Source organism: Bradysia coprophila, chromosome X (assembly GCF_014529535.1).
Source record: "Bradysia coprophila strain Holo2 chromosome X, BU_Bcop_v1, whole genome shotgun sequence".
NCBI lineage: Eukaryota > Metazoa > Arthropoda > Insecta > Diptera > Sciaridae > Bradysia > Bradysia coprophila.
Window position 1 is genome coordinate 2,878,180 of NC_050737.1, and position 16,671 is coordinate 2,894,850.

At 35.5% G+C, this 16,671-nt stretch overlaps 2 protein-coding genes across 6 annotated transcripts in view; one reads left to right on the plus strand and one right to left on the minus strand.

The window, feature by feature from the left end:
* Window positions 1-1,815: 1,815 nt before the first annotated feature.
* The window catches only part of LOC119083356, a 111,118-nt gene continuing 96,262 nt past the window's right edge, over window positions 1,816-16,671 (minus strand). For all 5 annotated transcript variants that reach the window (XM_037193098.1, XM_037193085.1, XM_037193092.1 and 2 more), the window contains 5 exons: window positions 9,845-10,123; window positions 9,578-9,695; window positions 9,406-9,507; window positions 7,687-9,334; window positions 1,816-3,745 (listed from right to left, as the gene is read on the minus strand). In XM_037193098.1, the coding sequence (XP_037048993.1) occupies window positions 2,737-3,745; window positions 7,687-9,334; window positions 9,406-9,507; window positions 9,578-9,695; window positions 9,845-10,123 (3,156 nt within the window). In that variant the 3' untranslated portion in view covers window positions 1,816-2,736. The remainder of the gene's footprint in view (window positions 3,746-7,686; window positions 9,335-9,405; window positions 9,508-9,577; window positions 9,696-9,844; window positions 10,124-16,671) is intronic.
* Window positions 11,466-13,212, plus strand: LOC119083389 (cyanophycinase-like). The gene is made up of 3 exons (XM_037193109.1): window positions 11,466-12,038; window positions 12,119-12,451; window positions 12,510-13,212. Exons 1-3 carry the CDS (start codon window positions 11,653-11,655, stop codon window positions 13,135-13,137), a joined length of 1,347 nt encoding a protein of 448 aa, XP_037049004.1. The 5' UTR covers window positions 11,466-11,652; the 3' UTR covers window positions 13,138-13,212.

The window sequence follows — 16,671 nt, forward strand, 5'->3', positions numbered from 1 at the left end:
GTGTTTATATACATTGCTCCGTAGAACATATAGACATAGACGCACTCATTTTTATATGATATTGACAAATTTACGTTCATTGTGGTATTATTGCAGGGAACATATTTCAAGAGCACTTTATTTTGTTACCGCCATCTGTTATCATCTCTCTGTTTTTAACAAGACGTCTTATGATCAGATCTACTACAATATTCATACGATTTACGACAAAATCACAAGGTGGCGCAATATACGCTGTATTTGAGTATCTGGTGCAGTCTTTGCTCTTTGTGAATAGTTGGAAGTATGTACATGTACATTCCCTGCAAAAGATGCGAATAAATGCTTTTAGAGCAGAAGTTAATGGACAGGAATAAAATTTAGTTTAGGTATAACATACGTGTCAGGACGTTGTGAAATCATTATTTCATAAGTTGATGGTAATTAACGACCAATTGTTCTTGCGGAACACTCGGTATAACGGCAATGTTAAATTAACCGGGCAGGAGCGGTTCATTTTTGAAACGTAAAGTTAGATACCTAATAGATACTGTATGAAAATGAACTCAAATGAACAATGACATAAATTTAGTTCATTTTATTCGCAAAATATAATGCTACTAGATAATTCAGGTCCCTAGTCAAAACAAGCACTTCTTCTTGGTTTATTTTACTCCATCGTGTCTTTCTACAACCTTAGCATGTAATAGTTATTTGTGTATCTGTTTTGGACGATTGTTTTCAGGCAATTTCGTGAGTTGTAGCCCACAGATACACAAATAACTATAACATGCGCGTTTTGTGTTTGGTTGCCTTATTTTGTCCCCTCAATGGACCATGAAAAAATTGCGTTTTCTTGACGACTGGTCGATTGACATTTCTAGTGAGAAAAGTGCAGCACTTGCTATTCGATGGGAAGAAAATAAAACTTTTGTCATTCAAAACTGTCACTTTGTTTATGTTTTCGAAAATAGCTTGGCGAGTCGATGTTTTCGTGCATAAAACTGATGTGATATGTGCATAGACCTATTTTCCAATTTTCCAACTTTTCCAATATTTTTCCACTTTCTACCAATACATTTTAGGGAAATTATGACGGAAAGCGGGAAAATTCAGGAAAAATTGGTAAAAAAAAGGAAAACATTCTCCTAAAAATAGCCACTGGATAAATATGGGTTATAGGTCTATTAATGCCATAGGAAGGCAAGTCTTTCTTTTTAACGAAATGCTCCTCTCCTTATTAAAGAAGTGTTGATTTTAAAGTAAAAAAAAACTCTTGACGGCACTAACAATTCATTTTATTCGATTTTGTATTAATTTGATTGTCAATAAAATAATTATTCATTAAAATAAAAGTTAACAAAAAAGAAAATGTCTAAAATGTTGGAATAATAATTAATAATGATCAATAATTATCAATTATTTATAATAATTAAAATTATAAAAATAAAACCGGGAACAAAACTAATAATCGGTTAGAGTTTGACTTTACAAACGACAAATATTTTTTTTTAACTTTTAAAATTAGGTTATTTTAATTAAAAAATAAAAAATTAGTCTAAGAGATAAAACGTTTAAATTAAAATTAAAAATTTTATTTTTTATTTTTAAGTAAAACAGAAAAAGTTATAAAAATTAATGGCAAAACTTCTTTTCGTTTCTTCCTTAATTAAATGTCTAAAAATTCATAAATTGTTAACAAAAAATATTGTGTTATTGTCATCTTCATTATTTTTTTCTTCTTCTTTCATTATTTTCATAAAATTATTGTTCTGTGGAAATGTGTGTACATATTGCATATTACAAATTCATTTATATATGCTTTTGGATATTTTGTTTTTTATTATAAAAAAGGTAATGTTTTGTAAACAAACAAACAAACAAAAAATTATTATTGTGAAGCGTATTAAGTCTTTGATATATTTTGTTAATCACCGGAATGAATGGACTCCCACATTAATTTATGGATTTTTTTTGTATTAACGATCGATTGGTCTGAATCAATTTTGTTTATTGTATATTTTGTAACCCAAGAGAATTAGACGAGATAAGGACATTTTACTTAACAGCACTGTCGATATAATCAGAGCGTATTTGAATTACATTTTGTATAAGAATAAAATGAATGAAATTTGCACAAGGGGATGCAGCTATTTGAAGAAAGAAGAAGGACAACCAATTTTTGCACAATTTTAATTGTAGATTGCATATAATAGGTAGGAATGATAAGCCCGTGAAGATAATTTTACATTATGGTTAAGAACAAATATAGGAGGGTCAAAAATTTTCTATCTGATTGAGTGAAAGCGACGAACCGAGGGATGAAAATGGGGATCTTCGATCGAAGTGAAGTTAAAGAACAATTGGTTTTAACGTGACTATCTTTTACACATCGAGATCGAAGATCACCATTCACCATCCGAATGTTTAACATTCTACGTTACGACTGCTCGAATGGTTATAACTAAAAAAAAACTGAGAAATTTTTTTCTCTGGCAATACTGGGTTACACAAAATAAATGGCGGTTGATTCGAATGATATTTATACCTGCAAGAACAATGGTGCTGTTAAGTAAAAGTTCCAATTAACTTTTGATTTTCCTTTCAAAGACACTTGAGTCAGTCATTTAGAATTTAAGAAAAACAGAATCGCAGTATTTATAATGTGCAAGCGGCTTTTCACTTTATTTGTTCAACCAAATGAAACCAAGCCGAATCTCATTTTCTTTCAATATATCAACACCAGTGCCTTGAATTTTATTTCCGATTTCTTACTTCAATGACTATTGGTCCGCTCGAACCTCTTCTGCCTCGTTCTTCCATGTATTTCAAATTCGACATCGGTTCACCCTTATATCGACTGGTGGTCACAGTTTTTCTCTCACTCGATTCAATTGTTTCGGTACCGCGACCATGTTTCATCGGAATGGTTTTCTTGCTGAAACTGTGCACTGTGTTTGTGATTCCTGGTCGATTCGGATCGTCGGATTTTGAATGGATTTTATACGTTTCCGAGTAATCTTCGGTGCTGGAACTACCACGACGCACGATACTTGCTGTATCCTTGTTGATTGTAATTGGCGAACGAGAACCCAGAGATGATTCTCTTTCCCGGTGAATATTCCGGTCAATGTTGTATTTGTAAACATGGCCATTTTTCGTTACATCCTCATCACCGTGCAACGTTTTGAAGAGCTCAGGAGCTTGATCCTGCAATCCACGCAAAAATATGTTTCTCTTGTCCGATCCGCCATTAGAGTATCCATTTTGACGATTTTGGCTGAAACCATTTAAACGACGTTCACTCGAATACGGAAGATCTTCATCGATTTTAGTTAAATCACGTTGACTGCGGCTGACGAGATTTACGATCGACGGACTTTTGAGTTGCGGTTTATCCTCGTTCAAGTGTGGATTGGACTTATACATGGTCTGCGAAAAGTTTTTATTTAACTTTTCCATGTATATTGGACTGGGATCGTTCGTTCCGTTCAAACCGTGTACGTTAAAACTTTTGCTCCGATTCAACGCCTTGTATGTGCGTGCCGGCTTAGCGGGTCCAGTATTTTGTGTCGGTTTAACTGCATTCACAATAGATACATTAATGGTAGATGAATGGTGCACTGGTTTATGTTCTAATTTTCGCGGTAATGTTTGTGTGCTGCGATAATCGTGAATGGTAGGAGTGGTTGATGCGAGACGGTTCGTACTTTTGCTGAATCGACCCAATGTTTGCGATGTTGTGTAGTTTGAGGAAGCCAAAGTTCTGAGGACAACAAAAGTTTAACAGAAAAACATTAATTAAAATCAACATAAAGTAAGTCGTTTCAAGCTACGTTGTGGTTTATTTTACTTTGCCGTGGATTGAATGGGTAGCAATTTTCTTTGCTTTTAAAGTAGTGCCTGCTCATTTAGTCGATTTGCCATGGCTGTTTTTATATTTTCTTTATTGTTAAATAGACTGTTTCAACTGTAGGATTTTAACTATATCTCAGACGTACTAAGATGCTACACGACTAGAAAATCTTTCACATCTCAATACAATTAGTGTCAATTGTGCACTTGTCTGGACACTCAGCTACAAGGGGAATGAAAAAAGCCGACATGATAGTTAGAGAAGAATTTACAACACGGCTCCCACAGATAAGTAAAACCATACTCATAATGAACACTAAGTGATGACAGTCATTGCCAGGACATTTCGATTTAAATTAACATATTTCAATTACCGTAATCATCTATAAGGTGCGAACATATTGATTCAGCCAACCACTACCTGCCTCTTATTTCTTCAAGATATAAATGTCTGGGCAATTTCTAGGATCTAGGTTATGGGAGATAAGAAAATTACTTTGAAAGGCAGACACAATTTTTCTGTGTTCAAGAAAACTTAAGAAAATTGAAATTGCTCACAAGCAATAGGGTGGGCGACGCAGTATCCGGAAATATAGCAGTAGTCGAACACCGATTGTTTATTCATTGATAATTTTTTTTTAATGAATGAAAGAACAATAGGTGTTGACAACTGGTACATACCCGCAGAGTGGTGTCGTTACCCTAGGTAAAAATGTCAAACTGAAGTACCTATCGTGCTTTTTTAATATCCGATTCTAAGATACAATTCCGTAACCGTCGATCAAAAAATATACTCAAACCTTTAGCCGCTACTTTTGGACTACTTTATGGGACAATTCATTTATGGGACTCTTTCATTAAACCGCCCACATTTGAACATTACTAGACAACTATTTTAAGGAGCTTTTGAGAGCTAAAAAAACCTCATTTAATACAATGATAAAATGTTGTACAAAATGTAATGTATACTATGACAAGTGCTCAGTGGAATTTATTTCCATTGAATGTTAATTCTTTTTTTTTTTCGTATAATTTTAAATGGAGAAGAACAGAAGAAGAAGAAAAAAAAACACGACCGAATCGATGCATATTTTATAAATTCAGTTTTACTTTATATTTTTGTCCAAATTCCTACGAGATTTATTATCAACCCAACCTCCACGTTTAAATCGCGCAAAACTGTCTCATAGGAAATAATATTCTGTGGGATTTCCATCACACCGAATGTATGTATGTCTGCATGGATGTACGTCTATAGTATACGATAATAATGTTTCGACAAATATGTTTCACCAGAAAACTAGTTTCCTGTACACTTAATATTGCTTTTTATCGTCTCGTTTCAATCATTTAATGCTGGCAATGTAACAAAAAGGAATAATATATATTTTACAAGAGCGATTGGTATTATTGAATATATCGTCATAAAAACGACAATTTATTCGAAATCGAATGTTTGGAGTTTCTTATACTGTAAAGACAACAGACTCGCAGACTTATAAGTTGGAATAATTTTGAATGTAAAATTCGATGTATATTCTACAAAACAGTGAAAAAAAAAGATAATCTCCTCCAGTTGATGAAGCAGTATAAAACACACATTCGCATTTTATAATTCTTCGTCTCATTCGCATTAATTTTACAGCCACACACATATTTATTTATGACTTTGAACATGAACATGAACTATATAAAAATATGCCTCGTTATGCTCATATATAAATAATTTTTTATTCAAAATACCATTGTTCATTGTCTCTCTTTGAAGTGATTATGTTGACATGGAGACCAGAGAGACATGTCATTGTTACACCCATGAATGAATCACAAGGTTAACCATAAATTTTATTCTATTTGTAGCAATTAGCAACTTACAGAACTGCCGTTGAATGGGATTACATAATTTGTTCATTAAAATAGAGAGAAAAAGAACGAACTGATTTGCCACTTGTAGTGTTGGGAACATGGATATTCCATTAAATTGGAAACATGATTATAATATGGCTACACCATTACCCGTACGAGTATTAGAAATCTTTTCACCGCAAAAAAAAACATCGAAGGAGCACCTTATTTGAACTCATTGATCATCTGTTACCAACAATGACTAAAAAACAATTGACTCTGGTTGGCGTTTCCGTTTATAAAGCAAACAACGTGTAATTAAAACTATTGAAGTAGAAGAGTATCAAACAGCAGGCAATGTTTTTAACAAAAGATGTACCAGATTCGATAGAATGTACAAAAAGATCAAATTGAAAATTTTCAAATTTAACATTTCATTGTCTCACCTCAATTATATTCATGAAAGTCATTCGACACGATATAAAAGCCTCCAAAATTGTAAACAATAGTCCGACCAACAATTACTCTACATCAAAGCAAACGGAATTAGTCATATCGATTCCACTACCTGTTGTCGATTCCTACTCTTTCATCAAAGCAATTTATTTTTTTCATACCCAAATTAATACCCAGAACACAGAATGTATCATGGTCTTCAGCTAGAATTCGCATACATCGTCTTATTTAGATCGAAAAATTAATTTATTTAATTTATGCAAATTTCGTGATAATTATAGATTTACCTTACATCTGTATGGCCAGTATAGAGAGGTGGAAGCTGTAGGAGTTTCTTGTTGTTTTTACAGCAAAATGACAAAAGATAACGCAATAGTGGAATACGTAAATTAGAGACGTATTAAAATGGAAAAAGATTTATAAAAAAAAAATAATCAGACGGATGTGTTGGCAATGCCTTGTAGTCGGGAATCAATCCATTGAATATAAATTGAAAAAATTCTGCTAATTTCGGAAAAAACGTTTTCTAGAAAATTTTGGATTTTTTCTACATTTAAGGACATTAATTCCGCAGCATTCAGTCCTTCGTGTCGACTACTAATTAAGAAAAATTCAATCAAGAACCAGTTATCGCTTTTATTTGCAAAAACGTTTTTATGAACGAAGCATTTGAGGTGAGTTCTTCAATTAAAAATCCTTCCACTTCGAGAAATATTTATTACTGGAATCATTATCCCATGAAGTGACTATATTATATGGATCAGCATGTGACAGCATCTGATTGCAAACGAGATACGTAATCGCTTATTTATCTCTTACATCAGAATACACCATAATCGAAATGCGTTGTGTATAATATGCATCTTGTATGTTAACTGTTAATTTCTTTCAATGACATTCAGTCTTTTAAAATGACAATAGTAGATTGCGCACCACTTGAGGATTACATACTTGTTGATTCATAGCACAAAAGAAGCAATTTTCCAAAAAAAAATTCAAAAGTTAATAATAATTCACGAAAATGTTCAACAAGAAAACAAGTCTTAATGCAGTCAGCGAACAACAAGATGCAAGATTTTGATTGTCCAACTTAATCGGAATTTACGGATATTGCACAGGTATGACATGACACTGAGCTCCCATCTTAAAATTCTCACTAGCGTAATCACTGTTTTTCTCTGACACCGCTGTGATCTACTATTTGAATTGTAATCGAAATAGTTAATGTGAAAAATAAATTAAATTTCTGCTGTTCGATTCAATAAAATCAACGAAGGTCGTCTATATGGTCGACTGTAGTAGGCATTTAATGCGAATAAATTCACTCATCTAATTAATTCGTTGTGACTATTTCCACTTCTAGTTGATTGTGTCTTAACAGAATAAACAGATGGCATTCGTTCAAAATGTGAGAATAAGAACACTTCTCGATATCCCCAAGTTAAAAAAATGTTAAATTTATGCTTATGGAAGCATACCTGATATGAAATACCTTGTATCGAGCACTGTCTGATAGTATTTTTTTTTGTAACAATAAAATGAACCACTCACCTGGACGGACTGTACAACTCTACATCTTCGGATCGCAATCGTCTGCTATGATTCCTTTGTGGTCGTACACCATCGTAACGATTTTCTTTGCCATAAATACTTCCACCGTACGGGTCTTCGCCCAGGTAATACTTTTGTTTCGGACTGGCCATATCAACGTCAGACGATCCTCTACGATCGATTGTTCTTTCACGTCTGTTACCACTTACAACGCTTGATTCACGATTGGATTGTCCAATATGACTGTCGATTACATTATACTGCTGATACGTTGAAGCGCCATTAGTCATTGATTGTTGATGTTGTTGTGATTTTGTTGTTGGAGAAGGGGAACGTTTCGATTTCATTTTCATTTTGCGTTCAGCACTAGCCGATCGAATTTTGCCTACCAATTTTCGCAATGAATTGCCAATTACCGTACTGACTTTGTTTTGTTTTGATGGCGCAGTTTGTGTTTGGCTCGTCTGTGTGGATGTGGGCCGCGGTGTTTCTGATGCGAAACGAGTGCGTTGATACTTTTTCATTCCGCCGATTAATTGTTGTGACAGTGTTGTTGGTGGTGATATGGATCGGCTACGCGATGGAGGAGAATAATCCGGCGAGGGTTCGTTACGTTTCTGGTTTTGTGAATATCCGTTCTGTGTGAGTCGTAATTTCTTTTCTAAGACCCGTTTTCGTTGGGGAACAGTTGGGCGTACATCTTCGGAATCGTAGTTGTCTGGTGACGGAATTCCACTGTCAGGAGTTCGCATCTTTTGTAAAGGCACTGGGGATCTGGGAGCAGTAAAATACGTCGAAGACGACACATATGCTGAGTCATCCCGTTGAATGATCGATTTGTTGACGTCTTTGTAGTTTTTCTCATCCTCGCCGCTATCCCGAATGAATGAGTCTTCCCGGCCATTCTTTAAATATCGTATGTCTTCCCGTGAATCCTTCACATATCCAGAATCTTCACGGTGCAAGTAGCCATTCTGTTTCTTCGACGATTTCGCATACAGCTCTTCCTTAGAATCATTTCTCGCGCTCAAGTAACCCAAATCCTCTTTTTGGGCTTTAAGATTCCGAGAATCATCGCTGCCACCATTTGAATTTCTGCGATATCTCACGTCACCACGGCTGCCATACCTCTGTTCTGTTTTTGCACTTCTCTTGAAATCCACTTCATCTTTAATTAGCCGGCTCGGCCTCAACTCTTCACGTGATCCGATTCTTTGTCGATTTCGATTACGCTCAAGCGTTCCCTTCAATTCCTCCTGGAAACTTTTTGGCGGGAAATTTCGCGGTGATGAATCTTTTCTCTCCGACCATTCCGATATTCCCTGGAAGTATTTCGTTTTTGGGTTGATCTCTCGTTCTGCAGTCGTGACATTCGAAAAGGCAGTCGCATTTCCATTATAATCGGCACTTGGGAACGGTTTTGCTGTACCAGCGGTTGGCGTTGTAGCATTCGATTTTATTGTTACGTTGAAGAAAGATTTTTTGGTCGGTTCAATGTCGTCATCTCTGGAATCTTTCGATGAACGAGACTCGCTACCGAAGTGACTTTCCAGCCATTTGATAGTTTCGCCCTTGCGAGTTAATTCTTCTTTGTCGAAATCCAGAGGCCGTTCTGTTAGCGCGTCTTTACGATCACCAAGAAGTGCTTCTACAAAACATTTAGTATGATAATTTGCTAGTTGAAGATAAAAATTTGTGTTGGATGTAACTAGCACTCACCTCTATGCTGTTGAAGCAAAGTTTTCTGGTTTCGTCTCGTTTTTCGTAGTCTATCTGACAAACTATCCCAATCTGAAGGATTTTCCATCGGTCCGTACAAATCTATAGTATGACAGAGTTCAGCATTTAAAAGTTGTTATATCAGGGCTTAAGCACGCTTCTTATAAGTTACCTTTGTCCATTTGTTCTGTTTCTGCCGCGTATTTAATTTCCTTGCCAATCACTTTTCCATCGGCCACATACTCTACAGCTTGTTCATCGCGTTGCTTGAAAAATCGTTGAGACGATTCCTAAAGAGGTTCAAATATATTAACTACCTTACTATTAAGACTGAAGGGTAAATCAGTTTGGTTGAAAGTAAAAATCATTCAATCATCTTTGTGTGTGATTTAGAGAAGAGTTTTCAAAGGAATGAATTACAGTGGAATATGCCAATTACCTTCTGATCGACACGTTCTCGACTCCCTGTTGAATTGTCGTCTTTTTCTGGTAGGTCTTCATCAAACAACTCTTCGTGTTCGGTGGTCTTTTTCTTTTCCGTGACTAGTGTACCATCTGGTTGGGCTAGACACTTCAAATCAACATCTTCTGTGTCAACAGTTTTGTGTGCTTTCGTCGATTGATGAACGATGCGCGAACCAACTGGAACGATTTGTCGCTGACCTGATAGTAGAGTTGACTTAATGTCCTTGCCACTATTGACTGCATTAACGTAAGCCTATGAGAAAAAAAAAATCTTTAATGATAATCGAAGTTTTCCTGTTGACTAAAAATCATTTTAAAAGTAAAAATGTGTGGTGATCTGGTCATGGTTCTTGGACCGGTCTAAAATTAAGGTTGAAGTGGGACTTAAAATAGATTAAATAAACTAAATTGAAATTGGGCACCCCAGAGCCGATAATGACATTTATTTACATACGCTTTAGACCCGTTTAGTGTAAAGAAGTGCGGCACTCGATCGTAATTATATGTTCAAACAGATTCAGGGCTTATTTTAGAGAAATTTATTTCTGAAAAATTCTGAAAGTTCCGAAAAGTACTGAAAATATTCTTTCATTTTTTTCGGATTTTTTTCAGAACTTTTCGGAGTTATTTAGATTTTCAGAATTTTTCAGAATTAAAATTCTCTAAAATAAGGCCTGAACGGATTCATTATTAACGTATCGTGTAGACTAGTTATCTAAAGGAAAACAACTTTGGTGAAAATTGAGAAACCGCACTTTACTTATTCTAAACAACAACAAAAACAAATCTCCTCCACCAAAGCTCGGATATCCCTCCGACCACATTTAATAACTATATCGAACTTTTACGTGCTAAAACATCGGAGAGGTATGCGTTTGATATTCATCATTTTAGTAGGTTTTGCATAACGAAGCTAAAGATGTCTGTACCAGCTGTTTGTTTATGCGAAGATTTTTTTTTCAACAGCTATTTTCCGAACATGTTCCTGAATGAAAGTTTTGAGCAAATGCAATGAAAACATCGTAAGCTTTGCATGCACAATATTTCAGCTAAGGCACAAGACAGGAATAAGTTTGTATGTAAGTACATCAGTGGGATCATTATTTTTACATACCTCATTTTTACGCCCTAGTGCGTAATAGTTATTTATGTAACAAGAATCGTATGGAGGCGAAGCCGAGGTTGGGAAGACATCGTGTGCGATGAAGAAAATCGAATAAATACCGAAGATAATCTTAGTGTGACTTCAGTATCGCGTGGCTATTATCGCCCTAGTGCGATAAAACCCTTTGGAAATCTTGCACTAGTGCGATAAAATACGTTCATGCGACATTGCACACAGACGGCGCGGCGTAAGTTACGAATCGTCATATATCATCACTGAATTGCATAAATAATAGTCGGTCTGTACTTTGTCCACCGTCTGTCAACTAATGATTGAATGATTCCAAAATTCGTCCAATACATATGATAGTCCATTACAACACTTGGCCAATGCTATCCTCGGCTTTTGTATTTGTTTTTTTTTTTGCATTGCTTACGTTAGATAAGTCTCATTGTCTGATTGTGATATCTTAATTTAATGTCAGACTCAGTTTATTGAATCGCCATCAATGGTTTAACGTTTGAGCATTAAATAAAGATTATTAAACGTTTTTTGCCTAACATAAGACGAATAAATAATCTTGGTAATTTGAACCATGATTAGATTAAGTACATTCAAAAATTTAATGCTTGCCTTTTATCTGAATCAAGTCGTTCAAACGAACGATACGTAAAACGATGGGAATAGAAAAATCAATCTCCTTGCTGGTCTTTTGCATTTTGATTTTACGCGAAACGTTTTGTGACCCAGTAAATGGGAAAATATTTCTGCTCGGTGGTGCAACATCAGATAGTAGCATCAGCATTTACAATCAACTTCGGCTAGCCACTAACAAAGAGGCGCCGAGTATTGCTGTTGTAATTTCTGCGGCTCCAAGTCTAGCTGATGGATTAGACGCTTACAACGTAAACGAAACTGGTTCGCTTTCATATAGAGATCTGTTTATCAGATATGGATTCCAACCAACAGTGTTAGAGTTAGCAATTGACAATTATGAAGTTGCCAATTCTTATGAAACACCACTCGGTAGAGAAAATATTGAAAAAATTCAGAATGCAGACGTGTAAGTAAAAATGAAACCAAACGCTTTTGCTTCAGCCGTTGTTCTTGAATCATCGGAGTGAACATTTTTCATATTTCCAGTGTATTCTTTAACGGAGGCGATCAATCACGACATTCGAGAGCGTGGCTAAAATCAGATGGCTCTGATACGGACATAATGACCGTACTTCGTAGTAAATTTGCCGATGGTACAGTTATTGCTGGGACGTCAGCAGGAATGGCAGTGCAAGGAGAATATACATTCGGAGCAGGAAGGTCATATGGCTATTACTATTTTAACGCAGATCTCAAGTTTTGTAACATTGGGGATGAATTCGAAGATGACAGAGATCCAAGTGACATATTCCGATCCGGTGAAAACGGGGCTTATCTCCAAGGCTTCGGATTTATACAAAAAATTCTGGTAGACACTCAGTAAGGAAAAATTGCTTAGCTCTTTCGCTGAAATTGTGACGACGGTTGTTAATTGCAGTTTTGATGCACGGGGACGATTTGTTCGCCTGATTGTTGCTATGAGAAAAATTGGTGTTACCTTGGGCTTCGGTGTCGATGAGAACACTGTCCTTTACATTGAAAACGACACTGCCGCTGTGTATGGTGAATGGGGCGTTTGGATTATCGATACTAGTGAGGCTAGAATTCCGGACGAGAGCCGTGGCAGCCTGTATTTTTCTGCTGAAAATATTCGTATTCACTACTTAACAGAAGGCGATTCCTATAATCTAACGTCAGGAAACGTATTTTCAACAAAACCATCAATAGTTGAACAGGAAACATCCATTGTGATCAATAACAACATTTTTGGTCTCGATCAAGGTCTACGCACCATGAAATCGCTGATTTCTTCGAATTCAACGGCAAGTGAAGGATATTCACGCGAAGAAGATCCTACGTGCATGGTTATTTTTGAGAAGGATGAAAAGACGAAAGGCCACATTGATGACGACGATCAATATACGGTTAAAGACTTGTTGTTGCACATTCAAACGAAAAATAATTCTACGGCCGAGTCTGCAGCAATCATGTTGTATGACATGAATATTGTGAAAATTGGACTGTTATTTGCCCTCAAAACGATCATATTGTGTTTGTTTGATTAATTGAATGTGCTTCAAGCGAGGCTATGCCTATAATATATCGAGTCTAGATGTTTCAATCAGAGACAAAACTACAAATTATCGTCTTTTGAAAGACTATTTATTCGGATTTGAAGGTGAATTTATTCTTTAGTATAGAGAAATAAGGTTTGTATAATAACCTCTGACCTATGTAGTTTTCAGTTATTACAAATGTAACACCCGTCATTGACATAATAAAAGCGCAAGCTTTTGATGTTCCTCTAACAATGTTGACAGCAAAATTAGTTTAGTAAGAAAAACTGTTTTTTGAACATCGTCCATCCGTGCCAGTCGCTTCGGTAACAATTACTCTTCGATTAGTCCATACTTGGATTATGTATGTCCAAGAGATTTTGCTTGAATCCTTTAATCCGTTCAAAAGATTTTTGGCAATTCTTTTCGCCGACGTCAATCGTATCGCTTGCAAAACTATCACGAATTACGCAACTAAGTGGCAGCTTACGTCCTTGTTCTAACAATTCGTTTGACGATTGGAATTACATCATTGTAACATTTTCGTGGGGTGCTGCGAGTGAAATAACTTATTGTAAGAGAACAGAACTCATTTTCCTGTGACATTATGCTATAAATCTACATTGTAGAGACTACAAAATAGGTATCGATCGGCAAGGAATTTTTTTTGTCTTTTATATTGACGAGTACCCAAAAACAATGTCAGCGACTTTTCTCATGAGACCAGAAATCTCTTCTATTTCTCAACACAAGGTTAACGTCGTCTGCTTCAACGCTACGCATGTCTGTACGATCACTTGCATCGAATTTAGCTGCTTATTTATAGGCATTTCAGATGGGGATGTTTTTCAGTGATTCCAAACGTCCTGTTAAAGGACACAACGATTGATCTGCACAGGATCCACTTCAAGATTTCGATGCAAGTGATCGTACAGACATGCATAGCGTTGAAGCAGACGACGTTAACCTTGTGTTAAGAAATAGAAGATATTTTCAAGGTACACTAAAAAAATCTTGGGTAACTGGCCTTTCAAACTGAGGAATAAAATCCAATGTTTACGAACTTTCGAAAAAAAAAAATGTTCAGCCACACCGTGATCGGTCCTACTTTAACATGAGACTGAAGTATTTCGCGTTGAATCTATAGCCAAAACCATTAGAGTTGTGAATTGCGCAATATGCGGTTACTAGCTGTAGTTTTTTTTATGGCATTTCCGGAGAAGAGTAGGGAGTAGAACACATAAAAAATATTAGAAGAGTGATAGATGTATCGTTGCATCGATGCATCGATGACTCGTTTTCGTTGCATGAGTTAAATAAAACACTCAGAACACAATATCAAGCGATAGCCACTAAAGCACCCATAAATCTGACGCTTTTGTCAAACCAGTGTGAACGCTTGGAGCACCATAAGTGCTATGGAGTAGGAAATCACCACTTTGTTTGTAATTGATTATAACGCGGCTTAATGATGAAACGAAAAATGTATCTTATTCAATCAGTTACTTTCGCCGATTGTCATGTAGAAATAAGCAGCACATAAAAGACATGTGAACATTTTTTTTTCGACTTGATTTGATTTTGCCGATATGATACGTTGTTTACTAATACCACATTTACTTTCTACAATCGAATAAAATAACATTTCTCGAACCAAAAATTGTTTCCAGCTCAAAAAGTATATATCTCTACCTATATTACGCTGTGTATATATACCATACAAATATATAATAAACGAAACGAGCAAAATGAGCAAAATACCGTAAAATAGACTATAATATTGACTATATTGCAATATCTATTCCCCTCATTCCATAGAGATCACATTTTGTTTATTTTCAATGCGATAAGTGAACAAACATGAGATGTTACGAGAGGTAATAAATGAGATTGAAGACAATTTTGTACATGTTGGTTAAATAAATAAATAATCATCTCATCGGCTACGACGGAAAGTGTTGCCATATCGCTTAAAAACCAACGGTTTAGTCTTCAGTATGCTTCCTTTGGCATGATGTATATTTCATCGTCATTATATCAAAATATAAAATGAAGGAAACAAAATATTGCATTAAAGTCAATAAATGTTTGTAAAATTGTATAAAATCAAAAAAAAAATGTTTTTCTATATGGAAAAGCGTGCGCTTGACGATATTTATCAGGAAGTGAATTGGAACTTTGACGTAGATTCAAAGAGAGTGGGTTGAATTGCATATTAACGGAATTGATAAATATCTGAACATATTTTATGAGATGGGTATATAATAATCGCAACCATATAAATTTGTAATGTTCCTTATTGACGGCAATATTATGTAGACACACAAGCACTTTAAAGGTACTGGAATTGAATGGAATATTAAATTTTGCATATTGTGAGGACGACCTCTAAATGTTGTTATACAGGTAATAAAGGCGGTCGGTTAATTTTTCTCAATTAATTTATTCAAAGTCAACACAACACAAAATCCAATATTGTATTAATGGCGCCCTCGAAAGATGTATTTGTGACCAGGGACTAACGTAAGGATTTTCCCGTGGGTGGGAATTCACGCCGTAAGTGCGGTCGAAATTCAAAATGGAAACTGCAGAGGTCTTTTTAACGTAGCGTCATTTTCATACAATGAAGCGTTGAAATGTATTTTTTGGTTCACTTTTTCATCGAATCGTTCACTTAAAATTCAAATTTTAGGCACACTTACGGCGTGAATTCGACGAAAAGGCGCAGAAATGACTTACTAATTCTTACTTAGAGGCACCAAAAACAATGATTAAAAAAGTCGAATTTTTCCTAGGGAGATTTGAAACACATTTTTCTACCACTTCTGAGCCCTTCTTCTGGTGAAAAAGCCCGCGTTTGTTTTGTTGTCATTTAATTTGTTTTCCCATTTTGCAGAATAATTTGAGATCTTACCAATGGCATGCAATTTCTTGATAATTTTGCCATTTGGCAAAACATATATGCATCAATCATCTGCGAAAAACGTCTTTTCACTATGACTTACGTTACAATCAAATCTGAATTGAATATATAATAAAGGGTAGGACTCAGCAAGCTTCCTTGTATGACAGATGACTACTGCTAGGATATGAGCTAGATATCCTAGATTTCTGACAATTTGATACAAAGAACGTTTTCGTGGAAATGATTGAACAATTTTAATAAGATAGAAAGGAAACTTCGCTGCCACTGTCGACTTTTGTAATTTCTAACTGATATTAACTTTAATATCATGTTGTCTAGAGTCGGCGAGTGGTCGACAGTCTTGTACACAGGAATGGTGAGGCTGTCAGCCTCTTAATTCTTAATCAAATCATCAATCAACGACTTGGGATTTAAGTGGTACGGATCTGTCGACCTCCTGATTGTTACGCTAAAACCAACTTGTCACGAACTAAACGAAAACTAAACTAAAACTAATCGAAAACTTGGAATAAAATCAAAGTATTTTTCACGTTTTTGTAAAAATTTATTGTGTGGGCAAAATTGAATTCGTGGATGGGAATTCAAAAGGCGCGGGTGGGAAAATTCCCACCCACGAT